The 19,568-nt window shown below is 34.7% G+C and overlaps 1 protein-coding gene across 50 annotated transcripts in view; it reads left to right on the top strand.

Moving 5' to 3' along the window:
- PHF21A (PHD finger protein 21A) overlaps positions 1 to 19,568 on the top strand; it is a 192,761-nt gene that overhangs the window by 26,401 nt on the left and 146,792 nt on the right. For 21 of the 50 annotated variants that reach the window (XR_015142358.1, XM_086341330.1, XM_086341353.1 and 18 more), the window contains 4 exons: positions 3,335 to 3,375; positions 10,532 to 10,674; positions 15,072 to 15,104; positions 17,233 to 17,298. Coding sequence is in view for 47 of the 50 variants with exons in the window: in XM_086341330.1 (XP_086197456.1) it covers positions 10,621 to 10,674; positions 15,072 to 15,104; positions 17,233 to 17,298 (153 nt within the window). In the remaining 3 variants the exon portion in view is untranslated. Of the gene's footprint in view, positions 1 to 3,334; positions 3,376 to 4,718; positions 4,846 to 10,531; positions 10,675 to 14,422; positions 14,478 to 15,071; positions 15,105 to 17,232; positions 17,299 to 19,568 lie in introns of all 50 variants that reach the window. The other 29 variants (XR_015142359.1, XR_015142360.1, XM_086341303.1 and 26 more) reach the window with 5 other exon arrangements.

The following is a 19,568-nucleotide window of genomic DNA, read 5'->3' as shown; positions in this document are numbered from 1 at the left end:
AGTCGGACACGACTGAGTGACTGATCTGATCTGATCTGATTAATCATCTCAAATTTATTGATGATATTTAAAAATTTTATAACCATATCAGAAATCTGAATGATTCATTTCTTTATTGGCTATAATTAAAGCAGCTACAATACCTGTGAAGTTCCAGAGAGGAGGTGGAACAATTTTTAGTTTGCAAAAAATCCTGTGAAGTTACGTTAACAAGATAGTATTCAATTCTAAAAGTAAAAATAATTACTCCAATTCATGTGTGTTGAATGTATTTTTCAGGAACAAATCTATTTAAAATATTTAAGCAAATAAGGCTAAAATTTTGAACTACTTTAGCTGCAAGTGTCAAATGTATGTGAGAAGTTAAGTGGACTTTCCGATCAACCTAACCTGAGGAAGTCAAACTTGCATTTTAGACTTACATATATTTTGCATATATATAATGTAAAAAGTACAAGTTACATGTAAATATTTTTGCGGCTAACTAATTTTTATTAAATTACAGAAATATTTGCTTTTCTTTTTTTAAATCAATATCCCAGTCACTTAATAATCAGTCTTCAGAAGGAACACTTTGGGTAGTTCTAATGCAGTGTTTAAGAATCACTAGTCTAAAAATAATTTACTCTTTTTGGGTATCTGAACCTCTGTGAATCTTATTTAAGTTGTGGATCTTCTTCCCAGAATACTATTACACTCACAATTCAGCATATAGTATTGTGGAGTTGGCAAACCCCTCTGAAGCCTATTCATGGGGATCCCTTAGGCATAAAGGAGGTCAAGTGTTAAAACCAGCCTTAGAGAGCTTACTTATGTGATTTTTCTTTAAAATTTTATATGAAGATTTTCCCCAAAATATTTGGTCAGTATTTATCCTAGTTTCTTAAGAGAATAACTGCTGAAGCTGGATAAGAGAAAGTGTGATCTAGTAGAAAGGCCAGCTTAGTCAAAGGAATCTCAGGGTCTGTGTACTTTTCTGTCGCTTGATACCAACTAGCTGTGTGACCTTCAGGGAAGTCACTTAACCTCTCAGACTTTGATTTCCATTGTGATTTCTGCCATCCATGCAAGCAATGTTATGAGTAGTTTTGTGATATCATGGTAAGATTCCTTGTCAATTAGGGATTGACTCTGCTGTTTATTTTTGGAGAAAATGCCCCAGAGATAAGGTGCATCCATTGCCCTTCTTACTGAATATGATTTTCAGAAAAGTTTATTTGACTGTACCTTCTCAAATGCCATTTGTGTAAAAGTTGAAATCCCGATCCCATCCTGACCACTTTGAGTCTCAACATATTTTATACATTCTGAGTATAAGCTACTGTTATGTATTACAGTTATAATTCTCCAGTTCTGTGGATTGCTTTTTCATTCTCTTAAATGGTGTTTGGTTTTTTTTTTTGATGAACAGAAGTTCCTAATTTTTATTTGATCCAATATATCTATCTTTTCCTTTTCATTATGTTTTAAAATGGCAATCAACTTTTTATCCAAAGTCACTCATTTAATAAGTAATGCTGTGGAAGATTGATGCATGAGAGATTGTCCCCAGCATGAAAGAGCTAACAAGAAATGCCTAGTAGGGAAAATAAGCCAGTAACTGAGAGTTAAGGGTCCACTCAGTCAATTCATTCATTTAACAAATATCTACTGACCATTTACTTTGTTTTTGGTCACACCACTTGGTTTGTGGAATCTTAGTTCTCCGACCAGGGGTTGAACCTGGGCACAGCAGTGAAAGTGCCCCGTCGTGACCACTGGACTTCTGGGGAGTTCTCCCTAAGGAGCCTTTACTGTTTGCCTGGTACTGTCTTAGAGTGGTACAGAATCTGTACTAAGGATCCACTTTTTAAAATTGACATAGAACATCATATTAGTTCTAGGTGTACAACATAGTGGTTTGATATGGGTGTGTATTGTGAACATCACACATAGTTAGATATTTTTTTTTTTCCTAGTGAGCATCCACTTTTTTGGTAGGGGGAGGCCATACCTTGTGGCATGTGGTATCTTCGTTCTCCAACCAGGGACTGAACCCATGATCCTTGCAGTGGAAGCACAGAGTCCTAACCACTGGACCCCCGGGGAATTCCCAAGAATCTACTTTTTAATAACCACATCATTCTGCAGATCATTTTATAGATTTTTCTTTTGGTTGGTAATCATTCTAATCTTGGTGATTAAAATTGCCATTTATATGGACTAGAACTCTAGAAAAGTGCTGCTGCTAAAAGAAAGGCAGAATAAAAGAGCAAATTGAATTTCTTTTGGAAATGAATGTTAACTGCATGAATTGAGGCCCTTTAAAATTATTTTACTATATGTTGGGTATGACTGTGCATGATTAAATAAAAATTTGTGATTTGGATGAAGATTTTTTTAAATATCCCTTAAGGAAATGAGGATTTACATCACACTGTTGGAGTGACATCAGTGGACAGATATACTATGTTTAAGGCGTAGGGTGATAGAGATTTAGAGCATGGTATGCTGAATTTAAATAATACGAAAACACTAAGGAAAAAGCTTTAATTTTTGTTCACTAATTTTTTTAACTAGAAAAGTTTGGGGCAAGGACAAGTTAAAAATAAATAATATAGCTTGACATGAATTTTCTGACCTTGAAATCAACTTAATGGAGTTTAGATAATTTTAAAAAACCACAATTGATAAAAGCATCACTGAGCATAGATTGGGATCCCAAAACCTTGATTTTTTTTTCTGGTTCTATCAACTGATGTGGCATAGGGAAAGTCACTTTCGTGTTATGTGGTTCACAGTTTAAACTGGTAGCACTTAAGAATGTGAATGAAAAGTTTAATTGAAATTATGACTATACATATAAGATGCTTGAATTTTAAAGCCTTATATAAGACAGGTCCATTTCAAGATTAATTGAAAAAAAAAAAAAAAAAAAAGCCCTTTTAAGTAGATCAAGCTAAGGGCCAATGATGTTAGCCTAATTTGTAAAATAAAGCAGCAAACAGTGAAGGCCATTTGTTGGGGGGGTGTGTGTATTTCTGCATTTCTGTGTCTCTTAGGAAAGGGAAACTGTCAGCTACTTTTTCTTGTCTTGAAAAGGCTATCGAAAAGTGGAAAAAAAAAATGGAAAATTAGATATCCACTTGCCCTTGAATTCTTCTCTTGTAAAAACGAAACTCCCTGTCTCTTTCCTTATTTTTTTCATTTGGGTTTTAAAGCTTTGGAGATTCTTGTGTGTTTTGGTTTTTACCTCATTAAAATGAGTTAGAAATCTTTATGTTATCAGCTTTTGATGACTTGTCATAAGTCTGTGTTTGTAGTCTAATTCCATTTTCCCTTTCTTCTCTTATAGGGAGCAAGAGAACTGAAGGAGAGCCAGTTTCCCCAAAATTGGTAAGTACTTTTTTCAAGCAGGCATACTGTGCCTGATGCTCGTAGGATGATAATTCAAATATTCAGTGATTTTTTTTTTCTTTTTTTGCAAAAAAGCTCTCTCCCAGAAATGAGAAAGACTTCACTGTTTGTACTGAGTGAAAGTGAATTTTTGTCTAATTTCACATAACCATATCTCAAATTCATTTGTGTTTCTAATATTACTGCCAGGCTTGCATGTTCCTACGTTCGATAACCTCTTAAAATGTAAAGGTCCCCTTTGCGGAAAATGTCCTTAATGCAGTGGTTAGGGCTGAAAATTCAGAAACCAGGAAATTCAAAAGTTAAGGTTCCCATTGTGTCTTGTATTACTTAATACGCTGTTTAATTTGATGGCCTTAATATATGTGCAAAAAGACTAAGTTAATGTAACTATGGGAACCTTGACTTTGAAATTTGGGGACTCTTAGCATTTATATTATTAAATTTAACGTTGGATTGGCCTCATGTCTGATACTACATTTTCAGTGTATGTTTTGTATAATTCTTGAAGAGGAAAAAGTTTTTAAAATGAGAGAAATGTGGCAGTGTGGGTCATATAGGCAAACATGTTTTTTCCATAGTATCAGTTTTAATGTCTACTTAAACAGCTTATAAATCATCACGCTTAATCATTTGAGTGTATAATTCAGATTACACAGGGCATTCCAGTGTCTAAAGACCAAACAAATATTAACCTAATTTTGAGAGCATGTATTACGATAAAAAATTAAATTCAAACAAGATAACTGGAGTAGGGTAGTCCCCTATTGCAAGGTACATTTTTTTTTTTAATTCTCTCTCTCAAATGGTAATTCATTTAGTGGGTAGAGTAGGTATTTAGTTGAGGCTTCTTTCATAACTTAATGGTCATTGAGGTATCTCTTACCTTTTAGGTATTGAGCTTTGAACATGAAAGGGAGGCATTTGAACCAGTTAATCTTAGATTATACTACCTTTTTATCTACTTGCCTTTCTCTCATGGAACCAATACAAATAAATAATCAAGACCCCATAGCCCTTTAGTTTGAGATGCAATGGAATCATACATTTCTTAAAGAAGAAGGAATGTTAAGGGCCTTCTCTTTGAACCATTTACCAGGTGTGGCAGTTTCTTCTCTTACATCCCTGACATATTGTTATTCAGATATATCCCTGATGTATTAAATTCTACATTTTAAAGAATATAGCTCATATTTCTGTAATGTGTTCTGAGGAACTGTAATTTCCACAGAAATTAATAAATATTATTGAGGTGGGAGGGTGGGGAAAATGTTCTGTGGTCAAATAATTTGGAAAATGCTGCTTTAAACAAAGTTAAACAGGTTTCTTTACTGCAGGACTTCTCAGAACCTTTAATATGCTAATGTGCATTGTGAATCTCCAAGAGGGGGATATGATATGCAGCATTCTTGAATACTTCTATTGACAGGGAGCCCACTACCTCATAAGGTAACCCATTCCTTTTTTGTACAGCTCTAATCCTTAGCTCTTCCTTAAATTGATCTGAAATCTCTCTCCCATAACTTCCACTTCTGTTAAGTACTGATTAGTTATACCAAGACTACCGTCCTCTCTTATGTTCTCCTTTGTGTAGTAAAATATTTATCATTAAAAAGCATTCTGGTAAATATGGCAACAATTTCTAAAATGCTTTTATACAACTCTTCTCTTCAGCCTCCTTCATTTTGAATTTCTGTGCATTTTTGAATTTGCTTCAGTGTTCTTGTTGTTGGGTATAGTTGGGAAGAGTTTAGTAGACATGCTCAATTTCTGTAAAGAAAAGTAGCAAATAGAAGAGTGTATGTGTGTCTGCCAGGCCTGGAGCCAGGAAGCGGAGGTAGAAACTGTATCTTAGAATGAACACTGGTGGTAGGGAGTGGGGCAGGACACTCACTACAGCAGACCTGTGCAGAAGAGGGGCTGTGGGGAAACCCTGACTCAACCGAAAATACCACTCCCTTGTGCTGGAATGGTATGACTTGTGCAGGTAATCCTTGTTTTTTTTTTTTTTCTTTTTAACAAGGATCTGGCCCCCTTACACCCAAGAAACCAAAGGAAAGATACATATTTTATACTCAAAGGCATTCATACTTTTAGATATCATTAATCGAATTGTGTGTGTGTGTATGTGTGTAAATTCAGTGGTTAAGAAGCATCAGTCTTACTAGCTCAGGTTTGTCAGCACCTATAATACCAGTACTTGAGCATAGTAACCTTGCCAGACTCAAAGTGTAGCCTCCAACATCAAGTTCTTTGTGCAGTAGCATTTCCTGTTGACCTATGGAGTGTCACCAAAGAAATACCACCATGAAAATAAGAAAATAAACATTATATATTTTTTTAATGTCATCTTATTGATTCATGTTAGTAAATGTTAGTTTTCATAAGTTATTAAAATTTTCACATTTGTGATCATTTTTAGCACTGGTAGTTAAAAGTTAAAGATATGTTTTATCTACTAGCATATTAGATCCATAGTAATCAGTAAGTATTCAGTACAAATTGAAACCTGATATTTTAATAATGCTTCCCTGGTGCCTGTGCTGCTGCTGTTGCTAAGTCGCGTCAGTGTGACCCCAGAGATGGCAGCCCACTAGGCTCCCCCGTCTCTGGAATTCTCCAGGCAAGAACACTGGAGTGGATTGCCATTTCCTTCTCCAGTGCATGAAAGTGAAAAGTGAAAGTGGTCACTCAGTTGTGTCTGACTCCTAGCGACCCCATGGACTGCAGCCTACCAGGCTCCTCTGTCCATGGGATTTTCCAGGCAAGAGTACTGGAGTGGAGTGCCGTTGCCTGGTGCCTCAGGTGGTAAAGAATCTGCCTGCAGTGTGGGAGATCCAGGTTCTATTCCTGAGTTGCGAAGATCCCCTGGAGAAGGGAATGGCTACCCACTCCAGTATTCTTGCCTGGGGAATTCCGTGGACAGAGGAGCTATATCAGTATTGTAGTAATGTAATTTTAGTATTTTAGTAATAGACATGAGACAAGTAAGGATACATAGATCTACAAGACTCTACTTTTTCAAATTTTAAAAAATTAATTAAACTTACTTGAAACACTATTTTGAGAGTATAGATCAAAAGTGGAGTCTTACACCAAGTAGATACATGTTATAGAGAACCCTGAACTGTTCATTTTTGAGGAATTCAGTCTGGGGGCACAACGTATTACAGACTTACTGTAGTTAAGTAAACTTGGTTGATGCAGTGAGTTTTGATTGGGAAAAGATTTATATCAGTTCAAGAACAGAGCAGTGATTTTAGTAATAAATTCAGAGTTGTAGCATTACTGCATTATTAGAATCATTATGAAAGATCTAGCAGTCATACATCTCCAAGCAGAACTGTAACCAGGAAAGTGGTTAGAATCCCCTTCTTAGAGAAGTTGGAAATAAGAAAGCTTACACTCTTTTAAGAAATATACTGTGTTGAGAAGTTTATACAAAAGTTTGTGTGTATGAGTAAGAGTTAAGTATGTTGAGAAAAGCATAGAACTTTACAGTTTACAAATGGCTTTTCATATAACTTCACCTAATTTAAACCTCATAATAGTTTTGTGAAACAGATGATTCTGTTCCCCTTTTTCTGATTTATAAGCAAACAAACCTAAAGCTGAGAGTGGTTGCACAGTGAGTAAATGGAATCAGGTTTTTTTTTTTTTTTTTTTGAGACAGTGAATGTTCTTTTCAGATACTACATCTGCCCCCCCCCTTTTTTTTTAGTGAGATTTGGTTATTTTGTTTATTTGCTTGTTCGTTTGGTTTGTGGAGTTTTTATTTATGTTTTTGTAATTTGAATGTGGGAGGCCATTAGGTGTCCCAGTGGTTTGACGCATACAGTCTTGAATATAGTGAATGTTGGTGTTTTGTGCTAAGCACTTGCCTTCTCTGGTGGTAGAACTTACAACTGATGGGCGGCGAAAGGCTTTGTACCTCAGTAAATTGTTTTGTAAGTCTCTTCATATTTACCTTGCAGCAGTGGATTTGTTATTTATAATGTATTAGAATTGGTCAAAATATGATAAATCATCTTTTTATAAATTTTGCCTTCTTTATAATACTTTGTTACCTTCTATATTACTTTATAATACTATAAACTGCCCCCAAATGGTCATCACATGATGGCTGCATACATTGTCTAAGCCCCCAAAGTATTTTTAAAAAGGATTCAACATGTGCTTGCATTGTTTTTTGTAGGCTATGAATATATATGTATATAACCTGTTCTTTAGGCAGAAATCAGTCTCTTAAAAATGCAGAAAGAGGCTTCTGTGAAAAAGAAATATATTAAATGAATCTTCTAATCCTTCATATATTTTTCTATAATAAGTCACTACCTTTTTTAACCCTTCAGTTTTATCTTGAAATAAAATGAGTAATTGGCCTTTAGAGTCCTTGCCAAGTAAAATTTCGTGCCTTTGTGTGTCTCTAATAAGCAGACAACAATCTGATGAAGGAAGTAAAAGCTGTCAGCTCCTCATTAACTTGAGTTGCAGGCTTCTTATCCTGTGAGGCACTCTTTGACATTTAGAATCTCCAGGTTAAACCCTGGCTTTACTTACTCTGTTCCTGAACGTGTTGTTTCATCAGTATAAATTTTTCTGATGTTTTATCTAGCAATTCTAAGTTAATTCTTTGTTATATAAAAATAAGTACATATTTTCCATGGAAAAATTTGAAAATACTGATACTCTGAAAAGAAGAAAGTAAATAACCCTCAGTGCTACCACTCAGATATAACTAATAGCAAATTATAAAAGTGCCACCTGATGCAAACTCTAGGCAGCTCAGAGTATTATTGTTTTTACATGTCTTTGTCAGTTTGACAAAAATGTGTCTTCTTAAATTTACATTTCCATGACTCTCTTGAAGATAGATTTTTTTTCATGTTGATCACTCTTATTTCTTCTTCTGTGAATTGCTTTTTCATAGCCTTTGAAAAATTGATTTGTAATTAATCTGTAAGCACTCTGTAACTGTACAAATTATGTTAACCCTTTGTGTATATTGTAAATTCTTTGTTTTTAAGTTCCTGTTTATTTCTAGAGCTTATGAATTGAGTTGAGCTATGATGTTATATGTAACTACTAGTAAAATAAAGTGTGGCTTTTCTGTCGTTGAAAATACCCTTCAAGGTGATTTTAATTTAATGAAAATGATAGGGAATCATTTTTGGACATGCTTTCTGATAGGCTTAAAACTAAGTACTGTTTTCAGGAAGATCTCTAATACATAAGTCAGGAATTTGAGTAGAGCGATTATTTTAACATTTAAAATTATAGTGAGTGCATAGTTTTAACATTTGCTTTAGTATGTAAACCTAAATGACAACAAAAACCTTGGTCTAAAACCAATAACTTAATGATTCTGATATTTATGTAGTTCCAACAGTTTTTAAATATTTAATAAATATCTGGAAAACCTGGGTTTGTTCATCAATATTGCCTTTTCCAAATTATCTCCCCTAAACATACTACCTTTATGAAAATTTTTGGTGGGCAATATCATTGTATAATAATATCGTTTCCTAGCCTCCACAAATGTAAGTTTGAAGGAATTTTACACTTTGGAAATGTATTGTTTTCTTAAAAAAAGCTTAGGATATTTTGATATTACATAACATAGTATGTAAGCCCTAGGGAAGAGATTGCCAGTGATGTTTTTAAGCCTAGTAAGATTAAACAAATATAATGAAGACTAATACTCACACGAATACAGCCTGAAGTTAATGACTTCATTATAACTTTGTTAAATCAGGTTTTAAAGAAGTTTTAAGAAAACTTAGGTTGACTATGGGGCTTCCCTGGTGGCTCAGGTGGTAAAGAATTTGCCTACAATGCAGGAGACACAGGTTTGATCCCTGGGTTGAGACGATACCCTGAAGAAGGGCATGGCTGTCCACTCCAGTTTTCTTGCCTGGAGAATCCCATGGACAGAGGAGCCTGGCGGGCTACAGTCCATAGAGTTCAAGAGTTGACATGACTGAGCGACTAACTCTTTCAGGTTAACTATGAATTTTATCCATAGATAAATAGTTTTTAGAAGGTTTAAAGATTATGAGTCTCATTGAATTAGCATAAGGAGTAGCAGTTATTCTAACTTCTTGATTGTCCCCTTCCTCAGTTTGTAAAAATGCTGAAAAGCTGCTCTTAACTACAAGTTTTATATATATATATATATATATATATATATATATTTATTCAATTAAACTTTTACTTTGAGGAGAGTACCTGAAATCATGTCTAAGGCCACATTCAAGAAAAAAGAAAAGAAAGAAAAGTTAGCTATGGAGTTAATTTAAGTTGCAGTAGTGGTGAGCAGAGCAGAAGGTTCACATTCACAAATCTAGACTTTTGATGTTGTCTCCGTGTGTAGTTATACGTGTGGCCAAAGCGATGCACCAGCAGGCTGGAAAAGAAGGTGTGTAAAGGTGAAGAGTCTGTTCTGTTATATAGATGCATTTCATCTGTTGTGCACGATGGATTTATTTTTAACATCTCTGTCATAACTTTGTGGAAAGCAGAGTTCCATTGTAATGTGGTTAAGTACTAATTTGTTAAATGTAAACCTTTATACCAGAATTTCCCCTATTTTGAGTTTATATTTATTTTTTTAAATACTGTGGAAGTCCATCCAAATGAGGGTGCTCGGGCCTTCTTTAACTTCCAAGAGATCCTAAGCTCTCCAGTTCACTCTGTGTGGTAGTTAAAATGTATGACCATGCTGGTGTGTGTCTCTTTCCAAGAACAGTGTGTCCTGGGTGGCTGTCCTCTCCTCTTCTTGTCTCCTGACCTATCTAGGACAGAAGTGGTCTTGTTCAGCTCTGTGTCCTCAGAAAGTAGTATCTTACATGGTGCTGAGCACGTAGTAAGTGCTTGGATGTTTTCATGACCAGATTAAACACTTTTTTTTATGTCTTACTTATTTGAAGTGTTTTGTAGAGGAATGCTCACAGAATAAAACTCAGAAAGTTTTGGTACCAATTCAGTACAAATCTACTCATTTTGGAAAGAAATCTGTTTGGGGAAAGTTTGTTTAGTTGGCTAATTTTTTTGCCTAATGTAATTTATTATATCTAACGTGTATGTTTCCTTTATAACCAACATAATGATCCCAAACATTTTATGATCTCTGCAGCTGCAGTGAGAAGAGGAGTTTGTTATTTTAAACAAAGGCTGAAGAAACTGTAGAATTAGCAGACATAGAAAAAGTGGAGAAGGTAGAGGATGGAGTTGCAGACTCTACAGGAGGCTCTTAAAGTGGAAATTCAGGTTCACCAGGTATGTTTCATTCATGGCTTATCCCACGTCATGTTTTTAAGTAATGGCTAAATTAGTAAACAACCTGCTGTCTCTGATTTTCAGTACAGTTTTTAATCATTTTTTTAGTCAGTTGTCCAAGAATCATGTTATTTGCCTTCTAACACTACTCAACAAACTCACTGATAATATTTTTGAAAATTTTAAAAACCCTGACTTGTCTTCTAGGCAAAAGAACTAAAAATATTTTTTCCATATACTGAATGTGTTTAAAAAAAAAACAAACCCGTTTCCCCTGTTTTTTGGTTAATCTGAGGGACTTTGTTCATGTGACTTTAACTTGCATGTTTTATTTATTTTTTATTTTTCAAATTTTATTTTATTGAAGTATAGTTGGTTTACAGTATTATGTTAATTTCTACTGTACAGCAAGACTATTCAGTTATACATATATACATTCTTTTTCATATTATCTTCCATTATGGTTTATCACCAAATACTGAATATAATTCCCTGTGTTTACTTGCATATTTTAAAAAATAAGACATGTTTCAGTTGACTATCATGTATACCAGAGTTACTCACATGTGATTTTTGGACATATTCCTCCGCTCAGGAAATTTTGGGATGGCATAGTTAACATTCAGCTTTTGGTTCATCCTCACAAGATACGAACAAGTCCAAATAAGACTTTTTTTTGAAAGGTTCATGATGTAATTGAACTGAATCACAAAATTTAAATAGAGTTCTTAAATATTTAGTTTCATATTTTTAATTCAAGCATACTAATCTTATAAAAATTATGAAAAAATTGGATATTGTTTTAAAATATTTAAATTTTAAAATTACATTTATTGACTCAAAAGGAATAAAATATTCTCCTGAAGTTATCACTTATTCACATTATTATCCTGTGTATTTAACTATTTTTAGCATAAAAGTAATAGCTTTTATATTCTTTCTTAACTGTTAATACAGCACTTTATATGGTAATAAACATTTATTTATGTTTATCAACATTGGTTGATAGTATTTTAACTTATATAGAATGTAAGATATTTCATTCCAGTTACGTTTAGAATCCTTTCCTATTAGAAAAAAAATTTAAGTACTTACAGTAGGGACTTTGATGTCAGTTCAGTGGTTAAGATTCTGCATTCCAATGCAGGGGACATGGGTTGGATCCCTGGTCTGGGAACTAAGATCCCACATACTGTGACATACAGCCCCCCACTAAAAAATACGTATTAACAGGAAATACAAATGACATGCCTTGATGTAAATCTGATGCTGTTATTCTGATTGGGTACGTGTTAACCTACATGATCATGAGAAATTCAGGGATGCCAGAAATGACGTCAAAGTTCAGTTCAGTTCAGTTCATTTCAGTCGCTCAGTCGCGTCTGACTCTTTGCTACCCCATGAATCGCAGCATGCCAGGCCTCCCTGTCCGTCACCAACTCCCGGAGTTCACTCAGACTCACGTCCATCGAGTCAGTGATGCCATCCAGCCATCTCATCCTCTGTCATCCCCTTCTCCTCCTGCCCCCAATCCCTCCCAGCATCAGAGTCTTTTCCAGTGAGTCAGCTCTTCACATGAGGTGGCCAAAGTACTGGAGTTTCAGCTTTAGCATCATTCCTTCCCAGAAATCCCAGGGTTGATCTCCTTCAGAATGGACTGGTTGGATCTCCTTGCAGTCCAAGGGACTCTCAAGAGTCTTCTCCAACACCACAGTTCAAAAGCATCAGTTCTTCGGCGCTCAGCCTTCTTCACAGTCCAACTCTCACATCTATACATGACCACAGGAAAAACCATAGCCTTGACTACGGACCTTTGTTGACAAAGTAATGTCTCTGCTTTTCAATATGCTATCTAGGATGGTCATAACTTTTCTTCCAAGGAGTAAGCGTCTTTTAAAGTAGGCACTGGCTATTAGGCCGAGGCCAAAGCCAGATTATACATTTGACTAAATTTTGGGGCAGAAGCCACCCCTTCATCATTTCCACTTAGGGAATGAAACTGGGACTGAAAATGAGCTTACTAGATAGAAAGTGTGTTAATGAAGCTACCTAGTATTGCTGTGGTAGAAGTATACTTTTGTTCTTGTTGAACAGGGAAATGATTTAAAAAGTAGCGACATGCACATGGTTGATGTTGAATGAATGTTCAAAGAGTAGCGGCCTGTGATGGGCATCTCATCTTTCTTTGAGAAATTGCCTTTTTGAATATTCCTATGTGGATATGATGCAAGTTATATTTAAATTTCTGGAGTATTTACTCTACATGTAACAGAAAATAGTATAAAGCAGAGATTAGCAAACTTTCTGCGGAGGGTCAGATGGTAAAGTATTTTACACTTTGGGAATCATTTATGGTCTCTGTCACAACCGCTTTTCTCTGATGCTGTATGGACAAAGCAGTCATAGTATATAAGTGAATGGGTGTGGCTGTGTCCCAATAAAACTTTATTTATAGGAACAGGTGGTAAGCCAGATTTGCCTGTGGGTTGTAGTTTGCCAACCTTTGGCATAAACTATATCCTCATGAAAAACTGCTGCATTCTTGAAATAGAAAGTAACAATTTTGATAACACATAATGTCACCTTAAAGTCTTTGGGGATTTGAATGTTTGAATTGCCCAGCTTTTCTGTCCTGCCTGTAATGGTCTAAAATGAAGCTTGAGTGATTGTAGGTAGAAAAGTTGGCTTATTTAGTTCCTCCAGAAGTGGAGACTGAGTTTGCTGGTCAGTTTTTAAATTCCAGTGTCATGGAGGAAAACTTTTTTCAGCTTTAAAAAAGCAACTTTATTGTAGTACTCCAGTCTCTGGTACCAAATCAGAAAGGAAGACCAAGAGCTTTTTTTCATTGAAGAATGTGACTAGCCTTTAAGCTGCATTAGTGAAAATGTATATGTATAAAACTTCGTATTTTTATATCCTTGAACTCTTGGAATGTATGTTATTAGTATTTTATAGATTAAGACCAGGATATAGAAGAGTTAACCACTGTCATATTTGAAGTATAGTAAAATATACCTTGTATATTTGGAGGTCACATGGTTGGCAATTTCAGCTATCCAGACTGTGTCTTAGCACCTAATGTAAGGCTTTTGACAAGCTAGAAGAAATCTCTAAAGTCACTCACCAAAGATTGTATGTTTTACTCAAGGGGGATTTCTTAGGATATTTGCTCATCTTAGAATTAGTTCATTGAGCATATCACAAAGCAGATCAGAAGTAGCAAATTTGAATTATGGCTCAGGGGCTCTTAGAGGGAGGCATAGTGATAGTAGCAATATTTGGTAGCTGCCTGCTTGACCTTAAGGAGTAGATGAAAAAACTGAAAGAACTCTTAAGAACATAGCAATTTGGGGTCTTTATTTAAGGACCTTATTGTATTGTTTGCAGAATAGTGTATTGATGTAATCATGCCTCTATCATTAAATATCATTAAATGCTGACTTTTTTTTTTTTACTTAATAAGGTGGATAAGTATATATTTTAGAAAGTTTTTATTTTATGACTTAAAACTTTAAATGTGTCTTGTCACCCAAAGTGATACATAGATTTTTCAGTTACATGAAAAAATCACTTGGAGAACAGCTTATTCGCAGATACTTACAGGAATCAGTCTTCTCATATTCCTTTATGCTTCAGTTTCTTCTCTCCATGGTTATTGTTACCTTTGGGCAGTGATGCTTTTAGAAGTTGGGTAGGTCAGTCGACATCCATTTTCCTTTTTCATTTTTTGGACTTATGTTTTCCTTAGTTAAGGTCTTTCCATTCAGTATTCTGGTAGAACTCTCTTCACCCCGGAACCCCAGGTAGGTCGAATTTTGCATTACTGTTCTTCACTTCCTCGCTCTCAAGTACTAGCATCATGGCTCCACTGGGTACCTCCCCTCCCTGACAGAGAGGACAGTGGCAGAGTCACATCTGACACTAGGCTCCTTCTGTGAACCAAACCAACTGACTTGCCAAGTCTGTTTGCTGTATACAAACGGGTCTGTTTTTGTATGAGAGCAGCTTCTTCCCAGGCCTTATTTGGGACTCTAGACAAAATGACATTTTCAAGGGACATTTGACTTTTGAAGCATTCGGTTAGTTTAATTGTCTTTTAAAAGCTCCTTTCCCCCAGCCCATCTCCAGATTTGTTTAAAAACAGGAAGCTCTTTATTTCAAATATAAAGCAATACTTTGTTTTGTTTTGTTTTTTTAATTATTAAGAGAGTGTTTCATTAATCTTTTACATGGATCACAGAAGCTTTTGGTCTGTTCTGTTTATGGTATTGCTTGTTTTGTGTGTTTGTGTGTACGTGTGTGTGGACTTAAAACTTTAGATTTTGGGGGCCAAGCCTGCTTAGTGACAGTGAGTTAGTATGTAAGACTGATGGCTCTTTTTCTCTTTTTATTATCAGAAACTGGTTGCTCAAATGAAGCAGGATCCGCAGGTAAAATACTACTTTTATTCATTTAATTTTTAAAACAATTTAAGATAAAGTTACTGTAAAATACTAAAATATAGATGTTACTTAGGTTTTAAAAACTATTTCATCTCTATAGCAGTTTTTTTTTTTAGCACATTTGTCTTCATGTTTTAAGAATTAAGAAAAATCCAGTCATTCTGTTATAAAATAGCTATTATTTCATCTTTGTTACTGTTATCTTGCTTTTAAGTTAATTGCTTTGAGTATTTTGGGAAAAAATTGAGAGTTAATATGTATATTAAATACTTAGCTTAAATTTCATTTCCACAAGCCCGCTTACTTGAAATCAGTTTATGAGGCTTTCTCAAAATTATTGAACATAGCCCAGAACCATTTTTTACTTTCTTATAGTTTATAGTATAGAGCATTTAAATGCTTAATCTCACTGTTTAGAGTAGAATTTTAGAATAATTTTTAAAAAGCATTAAAAAATTCTTTTTGAAAGAGCCCTTAAGGAAGGTTTTAAAGAACCTTATGTTAATATAGTAATCCATCAAGTATTACCTTTTCTTTAATGTCTCATAGGAATTTTTGGCTCAGGTATTTTATTCTCTATCCCTGAAGAGAAATTTTCCTAAAAACTTACCTTGTCTTTAATTACTGTTAATATATTTATTGTTCAGGCAATGTCTCTTTGGCAGCAATTATATAATGGGCCATAAGTATGGGGTCAAAGTATCAGACATTCTCAAGATTTCTCCCTTGCATTTGTTTACTCATAATCTCTTCACAGAACACCTAGACCCACACACATTTTTTTTTTTTTAGCTTGTTAAACATACCATACATGCCTCATTGTAAAGTTAAGTAAAATAGATTCTTGGATTAAAGAATGGTGCTGAGGCAGATTGATTTTTGAAAGTGGGACATAGTATTCATTTCTACAGATTTAGCCCCTAGTAGCTTAACTATTGTATTTTTAACACAATACATTGATTCTGAGTTGGCATTGATAGCCACTTAACTCCTGTTTGACAGCCCAACTTCTTTGAGAAGTTTCTCCATTTTAATTTTTAAAAATACACTATAGTTTAAATTAGGTTTAGGGAACCAAGTAGCAGTAGATCAATGAATAGATTCTTTTATATTTAATATGGTAACCTATATTATCAGCAACTGAAATATTATTAGAAAACTGTAGCGTTTCTGACATAGCTGGCAGTTATATAACAGAGCAATCTTAATGTGGAGAATCTGAGGGGGCAGAGAGTTGCTGGACAGTCTTGTGAGTGATCTCATTAGAGAGGCCTTGTCACAAAGAAGACCTCGTGGAGCAAACACGAAGGGAGGATGCATGCTGCGGCCCCGTCAGGAGATCAGGCAGAGCGAATCGAAAGAATTGCATGAGAAACGAAAGAGGAAAAGTAGTCTCTTTTTGGGGTGGTATTCAGTCAGCTAGTAAGTAGGCTATCTTGTTACATTAAGCTTTTGAAAACTTTAATTTTGGATTTTTCTCCCACGTGAGTAAAAGGCAAGCATGCTCAGTGTATCTCATTTAAAATAGTATTCTTTTTTGATTCCTAACATTTTAGAACTGAGAAGTTGCCCTGGTAGTCAGTATGTTAATTTGAGTGATGTAGTGTTAAGGCAGTTGCAGCACTGACAGCTTTTCAAATCTAGGCTAAAATAACAAATGTACTCTACTAAATAAGGGAGAGGGCAAGCAGAGAAAAACCTCTTTTTATTGATAATGCTATTAAGCATCCAGTTTGTTCATCCTTATAAATTCCGTTTTTTTGCTTTTGTCTGATGAGTGGAACTTTAGGGTTTCTGTCAGCTGTTATTTATGAAGAATAGCTATTTTAGTAGAAAGGAGTACTATTACACTACAAAATGCTAAAATATAAAATATCTTTTAATTTGAAATAATCACAAAGGAATTTACCCCTGTCCTTGTGTTAGCAGCCTACATTTAGGATCTATGCGCTAGGTGGTGGTAACATGACTACAGTTTAATGCATGACAAATATGATTGGCTAAATGCTTTAAGGTTGCTTCATCATTTGTAATACAGTATGCATAAAGTCTCCTTGCTACTATCCTGTTAACAAATGAAATATCTTCCTCACAGATATTTTTTCTTTCCAATCAGAATGCTGATTTAAAGAAACAGCTTCATGAACTCCAAGCCAAAATCACAGCTTTGAGTGAGAAACAGGTAGGGGAAAAAGGAGGGGGGGCATATTTTTAACATTGTGTTCTAAAGATATGTCTGCTCGAGGCTTCTAGGAGAACTGCTATTTTTCCTCATGTGTGAAAGTAAGTGTGGGCAGCCAGACTCAGTTTTAATTTTTTTTGAGCTCTGTTTATCTATTTTTATTTTCAGTTGAAATCAGTCTCTAGAGTATCCCATGAGTATATGTTAGTGGCAAATATCTAACAGCCGCGTGGCAGGCTGCTGTTGACTGTGTTAATTAAACTCCATAGTTTACCCATAGAAGATGGGGGCAAAGCATGTTAGTGAGAGTGTGTGACAGAGAATCTTAAAGTTGCTGGATGTGCCTTGTTACCTGTATTAAAGGCTTGAGATGACATTTAACTTACCGTGGAGAGAATGGTTTAAGTAGGTCTCCCATTCTGATTATTGTCATTCCTTTATGTTAATCTTTATTAGATACTGACCTACTATTATGTGAAAAAAAACTTTGGTGGAGGCTTGTTAGATATATTCTGTGTAGGACCAAAAAAAAAAAAAAAAAAGAACATCTTGCTTTCTTCCCCAAGTACATCTAGCAAGTGTTCTTTGGAATTTCTTGTATAATGAGCTCCACTTCACCAGTTCAGGCAGCTCCTGCCACCAGGTGGAGTGTGACAATTGACAGAGTATAAGTAAACGTCTGTGGTAATCTGACAGAGCATTTGTTTTCTTGTTCCTTCCCCACCATTCTCCCTCTGGTTAAAAGGCTCGGTTTTGGAGTAGGTGAATGTGTGAACCAAAACGATAAGGTGACTTTCAATTGATAGTTCATGCTTATTGAAGATTTTTAGTTATATAGTTCTCAATAATTGATTTTTGTGTTATATTTTTTAAACTTTTATTTAGTGAAATAATAGCAATGAGAGTAATTTATTCCTGGAGATTTCTGATTGCATTTGTATTATGTATTGTATTGTGTATTCATTTAACTAATGGGAGAAATACATTTTGAGAACTGTGTGGAATAAATGTGAGTCATTAATGTTTCAGAATAGAATCTTTTTCCAAGCTGCATGAACAATTGCTTCCCCCACCTCTTATTCTAATGCTTCTACATTCCTCTGTCTTGTCTTCTTCAGAGACAAGAGGTATTTTAGATTAGGGAATTGCCAAACTAAAATTTTGAGTACATAGTAGCATGGTGGAGACCAATTTGTAAGGAAAAATATAAACAGCATTCATTAGATGTAGTTGACTCTGAAAGTGATTCAGTTCTCTGAAGTTACAATGATGTGTGTTAGTGAAATGTTCTAGTTTTGGAATTCTTTTAGCGCTGAGCCTTCTTAAAGTTTCAGGGTTTTTTTTTTTTTTTTGACAAGATGCCAGTGAATGAGTCATTTTTGCTGAAAAACTCACGTGTTCTATCAGGGAAAGAAGGTGAGAACTGATTAGTGGAGTAGGAGATGGGGGATGCTGTCACAAAGTTAAGACAACCTAAGGCTACATTTGGGGAAAATGGGATGATTGTAAAAAATTTACATTTATTTGAAATCATTGTGAGAACTGATGTAAAGATTTGTTTTTTTCCTGTAACTTTCTCATTTTTTTTCTGCTAGAGACCTCACTTAATAGAACATTGCAACCATTTATGTTTAGTGAGATGTTTTATCAAGTGGCAAACTCTGTCTTCTGAACTAAGTTTGGTATTAGAAACTAGAAGTTTAAAAATGGATGTAGCATCAGGAAAACCTGGTTTACCAAGTAAAGAAAACCAGTGTAAGAAATTAAAATGCAATCTTGCCGTTTCTAAAATGTTTGTTTAACTATTGGAACAACATTTTTGATAGAACAGAAACTCTGTCATTTTTTAGGTAGGATAGTACTTGAAGGAAGCACAGCTATGAAGTTCAAAACCTAGCCCTTCCTCAGACTTATGATATTTTGTTTAAAATAGTTTTATTTTAGAGCAAACTCCTAATGCTGTGTACTCAGCTTTTTGTTTTTCCTTCTCGAAAGATCCACTTAGCCTCTGGCAAAACTTACTGATACTCCTTCCACTTTAATAACTGAAATCTGAATTACCTCACTCACATGACTTAATATTTTAATTTAATATTAATTTATTGGTTGTGAAATTTAAAAACAAAAGTTCAAAGAATGTCATATTCCAAAATTAATGGTTATTAACCCTTTGTCATAGGTTTCCATTCTTTTTCTATATGCATTTTTCCATATTCATTTTTTTAAACCCACTTGAAAATTTAATTATAGAAGTAATAAATGCATATGTT

The sequence above is a fragment of the Bos grunniens genome, chromosome 15, assembly GCF_055505025.1.
Source record: "Bos grunniens cultivar Pamir isolate PY7600 chromosome 15, Bosgru_T2T1.0, whole genome shotgun sequence".
Lineage (NCBI taxonomy): Eukaryota > Metazoa > Chordata > Mammalia > Artiodactyla > Bovidae > Bos > Bos grunniens.
Note: the sequence above shows the minus strand (reverse complement) of the source record. Positions and strands in the feature narration are given on the sequence as shown.